This window comes from Lycium ferocissimum, chromosome 8 (genome assembly GCF_029784015.1).
Source record: "Lycium ferocissimum isolate CSIRO_LF1 chromosome 8, AGI_CSIRO_Lferr_CH_V1, whole genome shotgun sequence".
In the NCBI taxonomy this organism is placed as follows: domain Eukaryota; kingdom Viridiplantae; phylum Streptophyta; class Magnoliopsida; order Solanales; family Solanaceae; genus Lycium; species Lycium ferocissimum.
This window is the reverse complement of record NC_081349.1, coordinates 20,862,480-20,883,771: the sequence shown is the minus strand read 5'-3', so window position 1 is coordinate 20,883,771 and position 21,292 is coordinate 20,862,480. Positions and strand designations below refer to the sequence as shown.

The 21,292-nt window shown below is 35.3% G+C and overlaps 2 protein-coding genes and 1 long non-coding RNA gene across 4 annotated transcripts; all 3 read right to left on the bottom strand.

The window, feature by feature from the left end:
* Positions 1–5,079: 5,079 nt before the first annotated feature.
* On the bottom strand, positions 5,080–6,028 carry LOC132066702 (uncharacterized). The gene is made up of 2 exons (XR_009416917.1): positions 5,976–6,028; positions 5,080–5,275 (listed from the first exon to the last, which is right to left on the bottom strand). It is a non-coding gene; the product is annotated as an uncharacterized LOC132066702 (long non-coding RNA).
* A 4,075-nt stretch (positions 6,029–10,103) lies between these two features.
* LOC132066124 (uncharacterized) lies at positions 10,104–14,563 on the bottom strand. The gene is made up of 11 exons (XM_059459503.1): positions 14,428–14,563; positions 14,095–14,312; positions 13,831–14,007; positions 13,567–13,743; positions 13,270–13,446; positions 12,888–13,196; positions 12,557–12,804; positions 10,987–11,196; positions 10,725–10,817; positions 10,548–10,646; positions 10,104–10,466 (listed from the first exon to the last, which is right to left on the bottom strand). Exons 1-11 carry the CDS (start codon positions 14,430–14,432, stop codon positions 10,104–10,106), a joined length of 2,076 nt encoding a protein of 691 aa, XP_059315486.1. The 5' UTR covers positions 14,433–14,563.
* A 285-nt stretch (positions 14,564–14,848) lies between these two features.
* Positions 14,849–20,961, bottom strand: LOC132067514 (uncharacterized). 2 transcript variants are annotated; one of them, XM_059460778.1, is made up of 4 exons: positions 20,754–20,956; positions 15,675–17,846; positions 15,074–15,159; positions 14,849–14,985 (listed from the first exon to the last, which is right to left on the bottom strand). In XM_059460778.1, the coding sequence occupies exons 2-3, from the start codon at positions 17,841–17,843 to the stop codon at positions 15,121–15,123; spliced, it is 2,208 nt and encodes a 735-aa protein (XP_059316761.1). In that variant the 5' UTR covers positions 17,844–17,846; positions 20,754–20,956; the 3' UTR covers positions 14,849–14,985; positions 15,074–15,120. The 2 variants fall into 2 exon arrangements, with proteins under 2 accessions (XP_059316761.1, XP_059316760.1); XM_059460777.1 differs by lacking the exons at positions 14,849–14,985; positions 15,074–15,159 and having other exon boundaries at positions 15,173–17,846; positions 20,754–20,961.
* Positions 20,962–21,292: the final 331 nt, after the last annotated feature.

The window sequence follows — 21,292 nt, the reverse complement described above, 5'->3', positions numbered from 1 at the left end:
CAAGGGGGGGATATTGTAACACCCCGCATCTTGGAACTATGTCTAAGCTCATATCATTAGAGTTCTAGTGGAAACATTTAAGGTTTGACGTTTTGCGAAAATGGTTCATGGGCCTATTTCGGGCAGCGATAACTCCTTGATCGGTTTGGAATTTGGGAAGGTACTATCAATGAAGTTGTAGTATGCAGAAATACCTTTCTAACGATATAAGGACCAAGCCAATCGAGAGATCGGAGCAAGGAGATATGATCGTCTCAATATGGCTAATAGTAAGGCACTTGAAATCCTATAGAATCGGCTAAGTTTTCGATACGTCTGCCTTCCAGTCAACTTTAGTGAAAATCCGTTGGGAATTTGAGAAAACTTCCTCAATGAAAGTTGTAGCCCTTTGAAATAGCTTTCCAACGGTATCTTACGGGGTCAAACGGACATCTGTGCAAAAAGTTATGCCCATTTTACTGAAGCCTATTCGCTGGAAATTTTGCCCGGCGTAACGGTGACGTTACGGGCCGTAACATGAGTTACGGGACCGTAACAGTGGGCCGTAACACGTCAAAAATTTCCAGAACCTCACTGGAAATTTTCACCAAGATACGGTACCAAGATACGGTCCGTATCTCGTGTTACGGGACCGTAACGGTGACCGTATCTTGGTCCGTATATACGTTTCGGGTCACCTGACTTCGGGAGGCCATAACCCTATCATAAATTGGGAATTTGGGAAAACTCAAAGAACGAAAGTTTTAGATAATTGAAAAACCTTTCCAACCATAGGTCGTGGGTTCATAGGCGACGTCGGGATAGGGAGATATAGACGTTTTAAGACAGATAGGTCTCAACCCGTTTTCAAGTTGGGTCAACCCATTTTCCCCTTAGTATTTAAGGGAAATGAAAACCCTAGCAGCCTCCATTTCCCTCAAATTTCAGATTTTTAGAGAGAGGAAGTGAGAGAGAGGAGAGCTAGAGAGAGAAAGTAGGAAATCAACCAAGTTTAAGGCCCCAAATCCCGAAGCTCGTGAAGGATAAAGTGTAGTACAAGTTGTTGCCGTCATTTTAAGCTAAAGATCGGACTTGGGGGTGTTGATTTCGTGGTGACTACCCAAAAAGGTAATGTTTCTACTCCCTAATCAATTGTAGTTGTGAATTGATGAACTCTTGGGAGAATAATAATTGGTTTGTTGAAAAGAATCATATGAACTATGCTAGAGTTGTTGGATTGTTGACTTGGAATTGTTATATTCATATGGGTGATGAAGAATGATGTTAATTACATCTAATTGAGATTTTAGAATTTGCTAGAAGTAATAGAATGGGGATTTGGTGAAGAAAACACCATTAATGAGGGTTGTGGAGTTTCATGTCCACCAAGTGTTTGATAAAATGCTTAGATGAACAAAGCATGGATATTGTTGCTAACATAGAATCCCTATGACATGTCTGCTATAGGTTAAAGTTGAAGGGATTGGAGGACATTGTGATACGCTCAAAAGCAGGAAGTTAAGGTATGTAGAACTTCCATCCACATGTGGGAACCTCTACGTTCTTCCCCATGATCCGTTTCGTAAAATCCATGAAGTTCAAATCCTAGGGCATTAAACCTAACATATTGGTAGCCGTATTTACGTATTTATGTACATGAATTTTGTATCTATATTGGTTATTGTATTCCTAATCTTCCATTTCGGTTATTAGGAATCCTAGCTTAATCCATGAATCATGAATTCTTCCTCATGTATTCTTATTATGTTTATATGAAACTATATTTACAAGTTATAATTCATGAAAGCCATGTACAAGCAAGTTATGATTCATGATATACCATGGGCGGCAAGTGCCACTATGTTACATATTCATGTGTTTGGGAGTTGCTTTAATTACGAGGAGGGCTTCAGATAGCCTGAAACTACGTAGCCACCGTAGGATGAGGATCGCTCCACCCATGTCCCGGACGATCTCTCGTAATGATTGGATCCTTTCATATTTTATTAAATCTCATGTTCCCTGGCAAGGCGGGAGTGTCCCGTTGGCGGGGGACGCAAGCACCGGACCATGGATCGGTTATAAGTTATTGCTCTCCCTACTTTTTGATATTTTTATCAAGCTTTTATTATATATGTGTATGTATGTATTCATGCTCATGGCCAGGTTTCGTGTCTTATCATGCTTTTTCATGTCCCATATTATTTATTTCGGTTGCTTTACATACCGGTACATTCAATGTGCGACGTCCCCTTTTATTGCCGGGGCTGCATTTCACGATGCGGTACGGATTTACGGGGACGACGCTTCTGCTCATTAGGATTTGCACGTATCAGCTTATCGGTGAGCCCCATCTCATTCGGGGTTTAGACATTGTATTTCTTTATTTAGCTTTTCATCTAAAGGTATGCTGGGGGCCTTGTCCCAGTAAGTATATTTTTCAGTCAGACTCATGATAGAGGTTTCATAGACTAGACAAGTCAGTTATGTCATGTCAGACATTTGGAGTCTTATAGCCATTTTGGCTCACTCATGTTTAAACAAGTATTTATTTAAGTATTATGACTTACTAAGTTTCATAAAGGCTCATCATGCATTCACGTTATATTTCCGCTTATGTTATGTATCATGATGATTCAGCAAGCCATGTGGTTCGCTCGGTCACATGCAGTCAGGCACCGAGTGCCGTGTTACGTCCAGGCCATGGTTCGGGGCGTGACATAGGACTCTCTCTAATGAGTCCTAAGGTTATAGGCTCCCTGCCAATGAGCTTATTTGTTTCCTTTAGCAAAATAGGTCGCTCACGGAATAAAAACAAGGGAAAGGATCTGTTAAGCACAGACTTTTCAGTGAATCGCCCTGTGACAAGATCCATATCGCATAGTCGTAACAACTTCGTACCGAGCCAAACACGATGGGCGATCCAAGCAAACTTGAAGAGTTACAAACTCTCCTTCGAAGAGGCGCAGTCGCCAATGAAGCGCAAATCGCGAGCGTGGCACAATCTGAATCAAGAACGGTTACTAAATTGCAACAATTAACGTTAAAACTGCAGAAGTTCATGGTCGGGTTTAGCAAAAATCAAGGAAGAGATTCTGATGCGGGAGTGAGCAACAATATAGGTAACCAGCCCTACAGAGCAGAACAGACCAGAAAATCGATCCAATCAATTGACGGGAAATAGTGGGGTACCAAGATACACAAAGCTGGATTTTCCTACTTTTGACGGATCCGATGACCCATTGATTTGGCTACACCACTGTGACAAATTCTTCTCCAATCAGAGAACAGTTGAAGCGGATAAGGTGGGATTGGCTGCATTCCATCTTCTAGATGAGGCACAGTTATGGTATCATCAAGTAGGACAAGAGTATCACGCAGTTGACTGGTCGGAATTCAAAGAATATTGTACTCTCGGGTTTGGGCCTCGGGAAGTAATCCATAAGGTGATCCGGTTAACTTGAAGCAAACAAGCTCAATTGAAGAATATCGGCGACAATTCCAAGAACGGTTAGTTAGCCGACAAATATGTTCGCGTAGACCGACGGGTTAGTCTCTTTCTTTTGCCCGGCACCGATCGATTCCATTCGTCTTGATGTTGAGATACAGAGTCCGCGCATTTGGTTCATGCCATGAATATAGCTCGAGCATTTGAGAAGAAACAGAAGGTAATGCGGGCAACATCTTCTCTGAAGGAGACCTGGCAAAGGACTAAAGGATATTTCAATACTACTGCAACTTCAACAATTCCAACTCCTAAGTCAGCAATGCACTAAGTGGGATTATTAAACCAAAATCTGTAAGTTCATCTGCTCCTTTTATAAAAAAAATTGACAAGGGCTGAAATGAAGGAGAGAAGGACAAAGGGATTGTGTTATAATTGTGATGTAAGAAGTTGTTTTGGTTGGAACTAGCTGAGCGAGATGATGAAAATACTGACCATAAAGATGTGCAAGAACCTGAAATTTCCTTGCATGCCATCATGGGACAGATACTATTCCATTAGGTGGCTTTGACACTGTTCTGGGGGTAATCTGGTTACAAACGCTGGGCCCCATTCTCTGGTACTTTGCTTTACTCACAATGAGTTTTACTTCAGATGGAAAGCAAGTTGTCTTTCATTGGCAGCAAACCAATTCGAAATTGCAGCTTCATTTATTGCATGATGCAGGTGAGAACCCCACTTAATTGGAGCAAATCTTGGCTGAATTCATTGACTTATTTCAAGAACCTACAGGGCTGCCTCCTATGAGAAATTGTGACCATCGCATCTGTTTGTTACCTGGTTCCGAACCAGTAGTGGTTGGACCATACCGCTATCTTCATTCACAGAAAGACGAGATAGAAAAACAATGTGAAGATACGTTACAACAAGGGATCATTCGGCTTAGTAAATCACCATTCTCATTCCCAGTTCTATTGGTCCGTAAACATGATGAAACTTGGCGTTTTTGTGTTGATTATCACGAACTGAATGCCAAGACAGTGAAAGATAAATTCCCAATTCCAGTGGTGGATGAATTATTAGATGAATTGTATGGGACTAGATTCTTCACGAAGCTGGATTTGAAGTCTGGCTATCATCAAGTACGCATGGATCCTGTGGATATTGAGTAGACAGCACTACAAGAAAAATGGCCTTTAGGGAAGGGAAATCTAGTCCTAAAAGTCCAAATCTGGTCCCAAAAGGTCAATTACGACGGGAAAATTCTGGTCGCCACCCGTCGTAATAGCCTCCGCCGCTAAAGGCCAATAGCGACTGGTTTAAAAATCTGGTCGTTAAAAGTTTTTGGGGATGGTGTATATATCTCGTCGTTAATGCCTTTTAGAGACTACATGTCTCGTCCCTAATGGATGATAAATATTTTTTGGTCGTTAAACCTTTTTAGCGACCAGCCGTCTTGGTCCTAGATTATCTTTAGAGACGAGCATTTCTGGTCTTTATTTGAAATTATTGTACTAATTTTAACGAGCATATTTCTGGTCTTTTATTCACCACGAGTGGTCCCTAAAGCTCGATATCCAAAAAAGTTATTTTTATCAATAAGTATCAAATGGATATTGAAAAAAGTACATATAAAAAGCTTATATATAGAGAGAGAGGAAAAGAGCTAGTTATTAATTACAATAAAATGGTTAACATCCCATGATGTTAGTTTCAATATTTTCTTGACACCTTAACAAAAAGACATTGCTAACACCCCGAGCTAGACTATTATATTGAGTTCTACATAATATTCCTAGCAAAATAATAATGAGCTTGTGCATCTTGACTTGTAACTTTAATCTTCAAAACCTGTAAGTACAAAATTTGAAAAGACTGAATAACTATTAGTAAGATAATTAATATATGTAAATGTTACACTAATAGTGGTTATACTGCTTACCCCAAAGCAATCTAACTTCATTAGGTGTTATCCAGCAAAATCATTGAGCCTGCAGGAGTATTAAAAAAAAAATTAGAAAAATTTCGGGACGCATTAACCAAAACGCAACTAAAATAATAACTGTGTCAAGCATAATGGAAGTGTTTGAACTTAAGGAGTCGCTTCCCATTTAAAGAGAAACATGCTACTACTAGAATATGTTCCCAACTAAATTTTTTACATAAACTGTAGATGTTAAGTCTCTTGTACAACAAGACACTCTTCTTACAGCCATATATGTTTCTTTTAAACATCCAGTAAACTCTCTTATACAACAAGGAGAATACCAAATCAAGAATTTGCATGAGAATAGGAAACCGTGTAAGTTAAGGTTGGAGACAAGAATTGTATGGTTAATATATAGACATATGACAATAGGGTTGGAATATTGGAAGTTTAGCAGTCGATGGTGAAGTAGAATATTATGCAGCAAGCTCTTCAAAGCACTTGTTTGAAATTTTGGTTAGAAGTACAGCTAGCCTTTGTTACTGTACTACCGCAAAAATTTCAAAAAATGAAAGTTGAGATAATATATGTAAATGTTACACTAGTAGTGGTTATACCGCTTACCCCAAAAGCAATCTAAATTCATTAGGTGTTATCCAACAAAATCATCGAGCCCACTTCCTTGGGAGTATAAAAAAAAAAAATTAATTAGAAAAACTTTGGGACGCATTAATCAAAACGCAACTAGAGAGAATAATAATTGTGTCAAGAGATAATGGAGGTGTTTGAACTTAAGGCGTCGTTTCCCATTTAAAGAGAAACATGCTAATGCTAGAATATGTTCAACTAATATATTTCCCAACTAAATTTTTTACATAAACTATAGATGTTAAGTCTCTTGTATGAATAAGCTCGGGAAAGACTCTTCTTACGTAAATATATGTTCCTTTTAAACTTTGGCATGAACTCTCTTATATGAAGCAAGGAGAATACCAAACCAAGAATTTTCAGAGAATATTTGGAGTGGAGACAAGAATTGTATGGTTATATAAATAGAAGAGGGTTGGAATATTGGAAGTTGCTAGCACTGGTGGTGAAGTAGAATATACTTACAAGTTCTCTTCAAAGCACTTGTTTGAAATTTTGGTTAGAAACTCTAGCCTTGTTCTCAAAATCTTCAGGGGAGTTGTATGGAGAAAAGGAGGATTATTTATCATCATGTTCGAGTCCTATGGGAGGAGAACATCGTGGTAATTTTTACTAACTATGTGTTCTTTTTTTGCAGGTGTTGTATATGCAAGGTAGATCATTTTCACTAGACCTGTAGGATGTCTAAAAACTGTAGGTTGCACCTTCATGTTGGCGAAGACTGGAACTGGCATCATAAAGGAATACAAGGAAACCAGCAATTCAGACATATATTCAACAAGTTGTATGCATGGAATTTTGTGCAGAAACTAGGAAATTGGAAACATGGATCCGTACTATTGGCTTGGTGCGTGATTGCTTTAATTTTGAATATACAACTGCTACCGTTGATTCTAATTATCTAGGAAATGATGTGGTGCAGGTGTGCTCCATATTTGAAGCTGGTTCTCTTCTCATAGATCCTACAGTTAGAGGAAGTGATATGGGAATTTCTGGTTTTTCATCAAAAAGAGAAACACAGGCTGAAAGGGTGCAGACTAGCAGCTGGGCTTTAGGATGGTTAATATACTATATTTATGCAGAAATTATCCTAAAACACAAAATATTTAGTTTTTGGCAGGAAACAGGTGCTGCACTTCAGGCAGCAAAGGTGTTTTTTTGTGATGTTATTGGTTTTTTGATGTGCAAGTGCAAAACACACATGATCCAATTGCTGAATCTTTCTCAATAGATGGTATTAGCACCTAGTGCTCATTCCCTTAAGGGAATGACAACATATGGAAAATGTAGTGGTCAAACATGGCTTACAAATACAGCAAAGATTGAGATTAAAAGATGGAAGCAGCATGTAGTTTATATGCCATACTATGTAGTTTGGTTACTTAACTAGTTTTTATGAATGATCATCAAAGGAACAAATGAATTCTTAACAATAGGAAGGACATCAAAATTAAAGGTGCAATAAAGTTGGAGAATGAGGGGAAAAATGGAAGAAATATGATTTTTTTCATGGTGGCAAAAGAAATATGGTTTTTTGGCACTTAAAAAAGTTGATGATGCATAATGATTGTTACAATCATTTACAAATGTATTGTGTGAAGCACCTAACTGTCAAGGCTGATTTTTTCATGATCAGGGGCAAAATAGGAAATATGGTTTTTAGGTGGGAAAAGCTTGGTAGGAACATGCATATTGATGGAAACAATCATTTGCAACTATTTTGGGTGGAAAACCTGGTGATTGGTAATAATGGGCTGATCTGGATGGTTTGGTGGTATAAGAGTTGGTACAAAACTGCTTCGATTTCTACAACCATCAGGAACTTAATTTATAGAGCATGGTATGGAATTATGTTTGAACTTTGTGCATCATTTGCAGTGAGAACCTGGTGTGCTTGGTTGCTACTGTATGGCTTAAAAGGATATTGGTTGGTTGGTGTATTGATGATCCTATACTCATGGGAAACCTGGTGAAAATAGAGCTATTGGTTATTGACATCAGGAGACTCTATCACTTGGTTCACTGATCCCTTCACAGGAAATGAGGTAGAATCAGTTAGAGACATACGATGGCTTGAAGCTAAATACCTAGTGGACTTTATTTAAAAAAAAAAAAAACTCTTTTACGGTACCAAACAAGGAAACACAAAAAAATCGGTGGAAACACATTTAGACAACACATTTATGCTAATATGGGATAAGACTTTTGCCATTTGGTGGAAAGAAAGTTTTTTTTCATCATCTTCAATAAAACTTTGGGAGGAGAACATGGTGGTACTTTTTTATTAACATGGTTCTTTTTTTGCAGTGTCATATTTGAAATGTTTACAATTTTGCAACATAATTTGCAAAAACCCATAGGTGTCTGAAAGATTGTGCCATGACTTGATACAGGAAATTTTAAAAAAAATTGCTTTTGATCCTACTATAGGAAATGATATTGCTATCTCAGTCTCTTCAAGGATGATGGAACCAAAGAGGGTTTAAAAAAAAATGATAGAAGAATACACAAGATACTTATGCCTTAATTTTGAACTTGGAAGTGGCAAGTGTGCTCAATCTCATAAGGGATTGACAATTATCCTTCACAAAGTTGTGCACTCTAAAGTGGACTGTTTTAGCATTGCAACTAGAGCAAGTTTGGGACTGATATCACGCAAATGCATAACTTTGTGAAGGAATTTTCAATTGGTTCTTTTAGCTACATTTAAGAGAATATATACAACACTGGCATAAGTATGCCGGAGATCACAAGAACAACTTCATTCATTCAATAGAGGAAGCTGTCTAGGTGCAAAACTAGTGGACTTTCAAAAAATAATCTTTCTCTTTTGGTACCAAACAAGGAAACACAAAATTATGAAACAAAATGCATTAAAAACTATAATGCAATTAAGACTTTTGCCATTTGGTAGAAATTCTTTTTTCATCTATCTTCAATAAAACTTTTTCCATCATCAAACTAGTAGCCCTTGCATTTCTCTATGATGACAAAGTCCTTGATAAAAGGAGTAATAAATGTCATGGTTTTCCGAGAGATCTTTATAAAGTTGGCATATGAAAATAAAATAACTACTATGTTCATGTGAAACAAACACAAATGTAATGATGTTTTTGAACCGAGATTGCCATCAAATATATAGGAACTGTGAAAAGCAAAACAGTATGGAAAGCATCTATATATAAAAGAATAAAGATGCTTTGAACTTGGAATATCTAGCAAATTAATGCAAACCATGTAAATACATTTGAATAAATAAATTGACAATACGCAAATCAACACATGAAGATTTTAAAAGCCTCTTGTTTTCATTCCTAACACATAACAAAAACAGTGGTCATTCGGATGAAACATAAACTTTTTAGGCGGGACATGGAGTTGAACATGTAAAGAAAATTATTTCAAATTTCTTAATTTCTTTCATTTCATCTTCTAATGAGGCATGGTATCATTCAAGGACTTGTTTTTCTCATTCAAGGATTTGTTTTCATGGTATTGAGTTGGGGAGCATAGCGAAATTTAAACTTTGACGAAGTGCCACCTTTTTTTTAAAAGGATATTTTGGTTGGTGTATTGAAGCCAAACACATGGCCATGGGTTTTAGAAAAGGAGGGCAAAATTTAAAGACTCTTTTCAAATAGAGGGAAACAAAAATTTAAAGCCTACAAACCATATAAAAGAACATTTTTATCGCGCAACTAAACTTTTTTCATTTGTAAAACTTTTATTCAATTTATCAAACATAATGTTTTTCAATTGCACTTTCTCTAACTTGTTATCTTTCCTTAGAGCTAGAAAAGTGCACACAGCTGTGGATTGCCATTTTCTATCTTTACATCGAAGTTTGAACAATAAAATAACTACTATGTTCATGTGAAACAAACACAAATGTTATAGATCTTTGAACCGAGATTGCCACAAATATATAGGCATCTTGAAATGGATAACAGTAGCACCATCTATATATAAAAGAATAAAGATGCTTTGAACTTAAAAATGTAGAAAAATTAATGCAAACCATGCAAAGAAGGCTATGAATCAGTGTAAGATAGAAATTGACAATACGCAAATCAACACACAGATTTAAAAGTCGGGTATGATATACTAACTTAGTCGAGTAAAAACGGTGGTCATTCGGATGAAACTTGATGTCATAGGCGGGACATGTGACTGTTGAGCAGTAAAGAATTCTTTCATTTTCTTCATTTCTTTCATTTCATCTTCTAAGGCAGACAAGCGATCATTCAAGGACTTGTTTTTGTCATTCAAGGATTTGTTTTCCTCTTGAGTTGATCGTAGCACAGACAATAATTCAGCCTTTGAAGAAGTGCCACCTTTCAAGTCTTTCGCCTTTACTCCACCCCCAAAGCCAAACACATGGCTACGAGTTTGAGGGCCACAACATTTTTCTACAATCTCTATGCTAGATAGAGATGGCTCTGATTGAACCATTTCTTTGATCTGAGCCTACAAACCATATAAAAGAATATTTTCTATCAGAACTATAATAATTTCAAGTAATTTACATATTCAATTTACCAAACATACATGTTTTTCAATTGCTTCAGGTTCAATAAGCTTGTTATCTTTCTTACGAGTCTCAAAGAAAACAGTCCCCAAATCTGGTGGATTGCCATATTTCCCGCCCTTTACATCAAAAGAAAACATGTCAAATAACACCTCATAAATATTTCCTTTAGGAGAATATAGATTTTATGATAATACCTTTTGATAAATAATCTCTCGAATAGGCTTGCTACCAATATGATGAGGCATCTTCAACTTAGCTCGATTTGCTGCATTCCTGGTGCTTCTCGCCTACATTTGTGATATAATTAAGCTTAAATGTAATAATTATAACAAATAAACTTAAACAGTATACATAGGTTATTTTCCAAGAATAGTGGAAAAAAGATATCTAGTGCAAGGGAGGGGAATCAAGTTACGGATGATATGGCGAAATAGTCGAGTAAATCACTAGGCATACCTGAAAACTTTCTGAAGTAAAATGTTCTTTTACTAACCACTCCCATTCTTTCTTGTCTACTCCCTTTGGAATATTCTTAAGAGCCTGTTGGATTGGTTTATTCTTCACATAGTTTGCATCCAAGTATCCTCTCCATTTGTTCCATAACTCTTTCATCCATTCCAAGATATGATCACGATGATCATTCATGTCCACACTCTCAAACTTATCCTACAACAATCAAAACATGGGTTGAGTTAATGCATTTACAAGATACTATCGACAAACTGATGTTTTCCGTATACTTATATTAAGTTAGTTCTTGTTTGATTCTTTTTAAGTTGATGCTTAAGATCAAGGCCATAAAAGAGCTTGAAAGCTAGAAACAAATATATACTCTTAGTCAACTTTTATTTCATAGACTTTGGACTTATACACATTCATCGAAAAAAATATTTTTTTTTTAAAAAAAAAAATTAAAAATAATAAGAAAAGTACTTTAAAATGCATAGCCCAAAAAAAAAAATGGCAGAAACAAAGACTCTCAAACAAGCAAGGCTCAAACTATTCTTAATAGAACCTTTGCATCTATTTTTTTTTATCAACTCACCAACACATTGTATTTAGAAGTAATCTATAAAACCTTTCTTATTTTGAGACTAATTTCAAAATAAAAGATCTATACACATTCATCGAAAAAAATATCTATGCACATTTTTTCAAACCTGGGCAAAAAAAAAAAATAAAAGTAATATATAAGTTTATATCAAGTTCAAGAGAGGATATATGGTCTTTAAAATCACGGATCGCCTATGTTAGGAGCACATAATACAAAAAAAAAGAAACAAAGACTCTCAAACTACTGCACTGTGCAAACTAATTCTTAATAGAACCTTTGCATCTTGCTTTTTTATCAACTCACCAACACACTGTTTTTAGAAGTAAGTCCTTATAAAACCTTTCTTATTTTGAGACTAATCACAAAATTCACAAGCTAAAAGATCTCATTCATAAAAAAATATCTATGCACATTTTTTTTTTTTTTGAAAAAATTCAGTAATATATAAGTTTATATCAAGTTCATATAGTCTTTAAAAAGCTAGTGGATATCTCAAAAAAATGGCTACATTAGGATTCATATCAACTCACCAACACACTCTTTTTAGAAGTAAGTCCTTATGGCTTATTTTGAGACTAATCACAAAATTAAAAAGTTAAAAGATCTCCATTCGAAAAAAATACCTATGCACATTTTTTTTTTTTTTTTATCAACTCACCATATATAAGTTTATATCAAGTTTAGTCTTTAAAATCACGCATCTTATTAGGAGTGATAATCAAAAAATGGCATTTCGAAACAAAGACTCTACGATTCATTCAAAAATTCTTAATAGAACCTTTATTTTTTTTTGCATGAAGAACCTTTCTTATTTGGTCGAAACATATAAAATAAATATATTTTTAATATTCATGATAGAGTCCTTTAAAATCAACGCGCGACATTAAAATGATATGCCATTTGTGTGTGGGTAGAATGAATGCAAAAGAAAAGGTCCAAATGCACAATCATACTCTTGACTACAATAGTTACCTCAACAGCTGCCCACATGTGATTCAACTTTTCTTGCTTAATGTCATTCCACGATGATACTCCCAATGGACATATATTACGGTCACGAACTATTCTTCCCAAGTGCCTCGAAAACAGATTGCCATTTGTTCCAACCGTTCGATTATTGTAAAAAGTTAATTTTAGCTTTTGTCCAACTTCAAGTGATGCAACTTCTTTGCACTTGTTCCTCCCTCGAACTCTTTTTACTTTCCTAGGATTAGATGAACCTACATTTGCATAATTTGGTAAAAACTACAGCAATAAAATTCAGTCCTACAAATTAATAACACATGGATTCAAAATGTCATACCAATTGTTTCAGCTGTTTGGGAGTGTTGCATAACTTGATCAGTAGATAGAGGCACTGAAATATTTGTTTGCATATGCTCTTTCTCAAGAATCAAGGGGTTTTTATCCATTGCAGAATTTGATCTTGTGCTTTTAGAAGGAGTATGCATACGTTGATTAGCATAAATAGCATTCTTGTGGAAAGATTCCACCTCGTTTTGCATATACTCTTCCTCAAGAACCATGGATTTTTCGTGTATCGTTCCCATTCCTTGACAAGTAGACATGGTAGAGTTTTTAAGCCCTTGTCGTCGTCCTGTCCCTATAGCACCTGGCAAAAAGAAATCATATTAGTAAAAGCTTTGGCAATTAAAATACACAACAGATTTATTGGAAAAACTTACTTGTTTCAACTTTTTGGGTGGATTGCTTAAATTGATCAGTGGATGGAAGCAATGGACTATCAGTTTGCATATACTCTTTCTCAAGAACCATGGAATTTTTATGTATCATTCCCATTCCTTGACTAGAAGACATCGTAGAGTTTTTATGACCCAGTCCTCGTCCCTTCCCTGTAGCACCTGAGGAAGGAAATCATATTACTAATACTTAAGGATTGACATTCAGTTACGCAAATTAAAAACAATAGATTAATTTTCAGTTACGCAAATTAAAAACAGTAGACTAATAAAAATTCTTACTTGTTTCAATTTTTTGGGTGTAGTGATTAACTTGATCAGTAGATGGAGGCAATAGACTATCAATTTGCATATACTCGTCCTCAAGAACCATGGAGTTTTCATGTATCGCTTCCATTCCTTGACAAGCAGACATGGTAGAGCTTTTAAGCCCTTGTCGTTGTCCCCTCCCTGTAGCACCTGGCAAAAAAGAAATTATATGAGTAAAAGCTTTAGCATTTAGTTTCAGTTATATATGCACAGCAGATTTAATTTGGAAAAACTTACTTGTTTCAACTTTTTGGGTGTATTGCTTAACTTGATCAGTGGATGGAGGCAATGGACAATTAGTTTGCATATACTCTTTCTCAAGAACCATGGAATTTTTATGTATCATTCTCATTCCTTGACTAGAAGAAATCGTGGATTTTTTAAGCCCTTCTCCTTGTCCCTTCCCTGTAGCACCTAAGGAAGAGTAACCGTATTACTAGTACTTAAGCATTGAAAGTCAATTACACAAACTAAAAACAACAGATTAATAAATATTCTTACTTGTTTCAATTTCTTGGATGTATTGCTTAACTACATCACTAGATTGAGGAAATAAACTCTTAATTGGCATATGCTCTTTCTCAATCAAAGATCTAAGCCCTCCTCGTCCTCGTCCCTTTCCTATAGCACCTATAGCACCTAGCGCGACGAATGCATATCTGGTAGTAGTCTTCATAGTTGATCCCACTTCATCAGTCTTTAATGGTTTCATATTGAACCTGCAAAGAGCAATAATAAAAAACAATAAGAGAAAATACGTGACAATGTAGTAATAAAAGGAATCATGCCATCAGAATGTGTAACAGTGTACTATTTCATAAAGAGATACTTCACCTCATCAGTTCTTTTTCGTTTCTTTTGAGAAGGATTTCCTAAGTCTACAATAACATCATCCATTTGTTTCACAATCTCATAGGAATCACGAGGTTGAGTCTTCCTCACTACATACCAACCTTTGTTGGAATTGTCATTAGCATAAAACACTTGAGATGCTTGCTCCGCTAAAACAAAAGGCTCATTTGTTTTCAAAAATCTCCTTGGATTAACACTCACAAAGTCGTACTCATCTTTTTTAACTCCTTTTGTTTTATCATACACATCAAACCAATTACATTGAAACAAAATCACTCTTCTATGCATGACAAATTGTAATTCAATCACATCTGTTAAAACTCCATAGTAATCAAGGTTCTCACTATCTTTATCATTCTCACCAACTACAACAACACCACAATTTTGAGTCCTTAAGTTTTTATCATGATCTTCTGCATGAAATCTATATCCATTGACAATGTAACCATTGCAATGTGTCGAATATCCGGTAGGACCACGTGAAAGTGAGAGCAGATCTTCCATGATCCGACTATTATCTCCCTTATGCAATTGTGCAACCTATGAACAAATTAAGTTGAATATTTTAGAAGGAGTAATACAACACTAAAATGTCAAATTTAAATTTAATGTTTTATGTAATACTCACCCTAACTTTAAACCATTCAATAAATTGTCTGTTCCATTCTGCATCAGTCAAGTGTTGCACAGTATCCACATGAGTTTGTGCAAACTCTCTACAAAATTGAAGTGGACCATAAATGTCATATAGAAAAAAATTATCCTAAATGAAATAAGGACAATAAGAAGATATAAAAGAACTCTCCATACTCGAGATATGGTATGACTTCATCACAGTTCTTCAGTATGTATATATGTGCTTGTTCCAATTCATTTTCTTCAAGATCACATGGATCTTTAACTCCCAGAGTACTTCCAGGTTGACAAAACACAGTTAAACCTCCATTAGATTTTTTTAAACCCCCATCATAATTTCGTTCAGGCCGATTGAATTTAGTGTCGATCCTATGCAGATACCTTGAACATAAGGTCATACATTCATTTGCAATGTAGCCCTCTGCAATAGAACCTTCTGGACATGCTCTATTACCAATGAGAGATTTCAAAAAATATAACCATCGTTCCACAGGATACATCCACCGATAATGAATAGGTCCAGCAATCTTAGCTTCACTAGCCAAATGAATAGGCAAGTGCATCATGACATCAAAAAATGAAGGAGGGAAGACCTTTTCTAACTTGCAAAGTGTTATGGGAATTTGCGCTTCAATATGTTCCAGATCATCAATCCTCAACTCCTTTGATCCAAGCACGTTAAAAAATAAAGATAACTCAATAAGAGGTTCACAAACTTCTTTGGACAACATACCACGAAGTGCAAGAGGAAGTATATGTTGCAAAAGAACATGACAATCATGACTCTTCAACCCAGATATCTTGTGATCTTTCAGGTTCACACATTGAGAAATATTAGATGAAAATCCATCAGGGACCTTTAAGTTCTTTAAGAAAAGGCATAATTTGTGCTTATCTTCGGGAGGCAATGTGTAGCATGCAGTTGGAACTTCGACTTTCTCCCCTCTTTGGATGGGATGCAATTCTGGCCTAATGTTCATTTCTTGCAAGTCTAACCGAGTTTTAATTGTGTCCTTGGTCTTTCCTTTGACATTCATGATTGTCCCCATAATATTATCACATATATTTTTTTCAATATGCATAACATCCAAATTATGTCGCAACAAGAGAGATTTCCAGTATGGAAGTTCAAAAAAGATACTTTTTTTGTTCCAATTATCCTTTCGATTTTCATGTGATATCTTCTTCCTTTTCTTTGGATCATTTGTTAATTGTAGCCCTTTAAGATCTTGCACTTGATTAAGTATCTCAATACCGGAATGCATTTTTGGTGGGAGCCTTTTCTCTTTTGTACCATCAAATGACTTTTCGTCATTCCTCCATTTGTGACTAACAGGAAGGTAACGCCGATGACCCATAAAGCACTGCTTCTTACTATTAGTCAATCGAATTGACGAAGTGTCTTTATTGCAACATGGACATGCCAATTTTCCCTTTGTACTCCATCCAGATAAATTTCCATATGCTGGAAAGTCATTGATGGTCCATAACAAAGAAGCATGCAACTTAAAATTCTGTCTAGACGATGCATCAAAGGTCACAATACCAACTTCCCACAACTCCTTTAGTTCCTGTATTAAAGGTTGAAGATATGTATCAATTGCATCTCCTGGACCATTCGGACCAGGAATAAGCATTGACAAAAAAAAAATTTCCTGCTTCATACACAACCAAGGTGGTAAATTATAAGGAATAAGAACCACAGGCCAAATGCTATATGAGGTTTTTGAATTCCGAAATGGCTGAAATCCATCACTAGCAAGTCCAAGTCGAACATTACGAGGCTCGGCCGCAAATGAAGGATGAAGTTCATCAAATGACTTCCATGCCATCGAATCAGCTGGGTGCCTCATTATTCCATCATCAACTCTTTTATCTTTATGCCATGTCATTAGAGTAGATGTCTTTCTAGACATAAACAATCTTTGAAGCCTAGGCTTTAATGGAAAATAGCGCAAAGTCTTTGATGCTATCTTTTTACCTTTTTTATTTCTTGTCTCCCCGCTATGTGTATCTATTTTCCATCTGGATGCACCACAAACTTTGCAAGAATCGAGTAACCTGTCCTCCTTCCAGTATAACATGCAATCATTAGTACAAGCATCAATCTTGATGTAAGATAGCCCAAGGTCTTGAATTATCTTCTTTGCCTCATAATATGAGTTTGGCAAATTGGCGCCATCAGGCAACAACTCCTCTTTTAACATTTTTAATAACATCGTAAATGACTCGTTACTCCAACGGCCCATACTTTTGATATGAAGCAATTTAATCAAAGAGGACAGTTTTGAAGCTTTTGAATTTTGGTACAATGGCTGCTCGAAATCCTTCAATAGGCTGTAAAAATTTTTTGCTTCAACATTTGGTTCCTCCTCAAGTAAATCGTCACAATCAGTGTGCATGGTTTCTCCATCAAGATTAGGATATAAATCTCTCAACAATTCTTGTACTTCATCTTCACTCTCGCATTCTTCTGCTTCATCACCATCTTCATCTTCAGATTCTGATAGGGGCTCACCTAAAGTTTCCCCGTGGTGATACCAAAAAGTATAATTTTGAATTATTCCATAAACTTTCAAATGTGTCTCAACTGTCTCACGGGTTCCCAAAGTTGTATTACAACATTTGACACATGGACATCGTATTTCATATTCTTCTCCTGTTTTCCAAAAAGCATAATCCAAAAACTTTTGCACCCCGATTAAGTAGGCTTCATCGAGCCGATTATCAACAAGTTGCATCCATTGCTTACTAGGTGCCATAACCTTAGAAAGTACATAACAATTAGATTAAGAAAGGAAAAAAGATAAGAAAAAATTAAGATGCACACAACTTGTTACGATCAGATGCACACAACTAGGTTGAACTCTAAGGTCGCAATTTCTAGTGGACCTCGGCTCCTTTATTCGTTAATGCATTGCACTATACAATCAGATGGTGTTAAGATGTATAAAATATTAAAAATTAACTTGTAATTAAAATGTTGGTTCCTAAAACATGAATACGTTCCTTTTTCTTACTAGTTTGAATTGTTTTAATTCTGCTTTAACAATAAGTCTCATTATCGGTGCATTTATTCTTTAGGTTGTAACGTATTTTTTTATTATCCTTGATAAAAGTAAAACAAAAATTGTGGTTTTTCTTGCTTTTTTGTGCACGGGTGTCAAAAACTAAATTGGATAAAGCAAGAAGTGAATTCTAGTAAACAAGACAAGAGTGAGGATTAAAAATTCCGTAAATACCAATTGCAAAAATGATGCGAAGTGTCCAATTTCATATGCTATCCACTAAATTCATTGGCTCTATAGTGACTATCATAGTGTAAAAATGCAACAAAGTGATGCCAAATAAAAAATAAAATAACCATTTTCCAAAAGAAGAGGTCTCTCTCTATTCGAAACGAAGTTCAAGACACCATGCTAAAATAATGTTTTTTAAGTTTTTGAAAGCACAAAAATTGACCAAAAAAAGTAAGAAAGTTAACAGTCATCTCCCTTCCCACTCAACTTCTTAAACAATCCCAAAAAACACATCTAAAATTCCCCCACTCTCTCTTACATAATGCCCCAAGATCGAAGTACTTACACCAAAGAAAAAAGAATAGTTATTTCTTTGGGATATAAAAAAATCAAACTATGTCATACATAAAGTTGCTAAAAAGAATACTGCCCTTTTTTTTTATAAAGTAAAGATTTTACTAAATGGTACCAAGATGGTACAGGAGCAGAAACAAACAACAGCATACAAAACTTTTCTTCCTAGCATATCCAAGAAAACCACATATTGGTTCAAACTATCTATTAAGCTACTTTTACATTAGAAGTACAAATTTTGTAAACATCTATCCTTAATGAGTACTGCTTGTTGGTAGGTAATGTGAGATCTTGAATGCCTGAACTCTTAAAATTCTGTAAATACCAATTAGCAGAAAATGATGGAACTAAATTCTGCTTTATAGTGACTATCATAGTGTAAAAATGCAACAAAGTGATGCCAAATAGAAAAATAAAATAAAGAAGCTCCAAAACATAACAACAACCTAGAGCTCACATGTCAACTAATAATGAAGTTCAAGACACCATGCTAAAATAATGTTTTTGAAAGCATCATCTTTGGCATTTTTATAGAGAAAAAGTAAGAGAGTTAACAGTCATCTCCCTCCGCACTCTACTTCTTAAACAAATCCCAAAAAAACACATCTAAAATTCCCCCACTCTCTCTCACATAATGCCCCAAGATCGAAGTACTTACACCAAAGAAAAAAGCAAATAGTATACTTTACGACCCAAAAAAATCAAAGTATGCCATACATAAAGTTGCTAAAAAGAGTACTGCCTTTTTTTTTTTATAAAGTAAAGATTTTACTAAATGGTACCAAGATGGTACAGGAACAGAAACAAACAACAACATACAACACTTTTCTTCCTAGCATATCCAAGAAAACCACATTTTGGGTCAAACTATCTATTAAGCTACTTTTACATCAGAAGTACAAATTTTGTAAACATCTATCCTTAATGAGTACTGCTTGTTCAAAGAGTACTGCTTGTTGGTAGGTAATGTGAGATCATGAATCCCTGAATTCTTAACATGTATTATGATTCATGTCTCTGCTATTTCTTTTTTCTTGCAGACACACCCATATTTCTCTTGCTAGTTATATGGAAGAAAAATATCTTAGAATACACTGGTAGTTGTATGTTTAACATTACTTGGCTCATAAACTATTCAACTTATAGTTGAAGCCTACTCTCAATCTCAAACTAATAATGATGAAAGAACAAAGAAAACTAAAAACCACTAACATTGATAAACATACACAAATATATTCATCACATTATATAACATCACCCTTGCCTTTAAAAAATGAAGTTGGTTTACATGTTACATCGACTATATGTCCTAAACTAATGTAGCATTGTTGTAAAAAATAATGTTTATTTTAATACTGAAAAATTAGAAATTTCGACCATGTACTCTTAACCTCCTCAAAACATGGGTTCCATAACTTTTTCAATTTTTCCTATCGAGAGTGAAAGAGTTAAACACAACAAAAGGGAATTGCTATCTTCCCATATGCTATTATTTTCCAGGTATGCTAAATGCAAATGACAATAGAGAGTAGACGGGCTATGAGGTATAAATGGATTTAGTCGAAACCTTTTCAGATGTAAAATAGAAAAATTGCAATAGGAGTAACAGGACATGTCCCTATTTGGCTCTGAAAATCTCAACAATAAAAAGGTCTTTCTGATCCTAAGCACATACCCATAAAATAGATAGCACAAATTGTCGAAAACTAAACAAAGAGAAATTCATACAACCAAAATAAGCACACAAATCAAACTCAACTTATACAAAGCTATAAAACGAAATCAAGATTGAGTTTTAAAATATAAATAGAAGGGTTTTTCATATCATAAACACATACCCAAAAGAAAAAGCTCAAAAATTCAACTTGGTGCATATGCAAAACATTGAAACAGAATCAGAAGATTGAGTTTTAAAAGAAATAGAAGGTTTTTCATATCATAAACACACAGACCCAAAAGAATAAGCTCAATAATTCAAAAGATTGAGTTTTTAACCCTCTGATTTTAAAAGAAGAAGTAACAGAACAAATAGCACAAATCACAGAAAATAAAACAAAGAGGGAGAAGAAGCTATAATACCTTGAGAGGTTTTTGATGCACAAGAGAAGAATCTGAGGAGATGAGAAATCAATTGGTTGCACTAAGGAAGAGCAGACGATGGGTTTGATGTGTAGAAACTAGGGCTAGAGTTCAGATCGATCACTTGTGTTTGAGAAGATAGAGAGTTTGATTTAATTTTTAGAAATTTTTATTTTAGTATATACTACTTTATTAGTTTTGGCGCCTTAATTTTTTGTGAAAACTAAAAGTTTTTATTTCACTACAATTGTTTTGGCGCCAGTTTTTTTAGAAATAGTAGCTTTTTTAATATTATATGTGGTGGCATCTATCCTGCTCATGGCCTATCAATTACAATTTGGGACCAGTTACTAAATTCTTTTGGGACTAGATTTAGTGCCTTCACAATAAAATATAGAATTAAGGACTGAAATAAAATCTCGTCCCAAAAAATGTACTTTCAGAGACGGGATTATTAACTCGTCCCTAAATGTTGGTCGCAGATAAGCCTTTTTCTTGTAGTGCAGCCTTTCGTATGCATCATGGCCACTTTGAATTCT

Bases quoted from the DNA above. Each gene is read 5' to 3' on its own strand.
- LOC132066124 (XM_059459503.1), bottom strand. The intron at 14,008-14,094 runs GTAAGAATATTT...ACTCTTCCTTAG, and splicing joins CATCCAAGAAATTGAAACAA to GTGCTACAGGGAAGGGACAA. The intron at 13,744-13,830 runs GTAAGTTTTTCC...CTTTTTTGCCAG, and splicing joins CACCCAAAAAGTTGAAACAA to GTGCTACAGGGAGGGGACAA.
- LOC132067514 (XM_059460777.1), bottom strand. From the start codon at position 17,843: ATGGCACCTAGTAAGCAATGGATGCAACTTGTTGATAATCGGCTCGAT.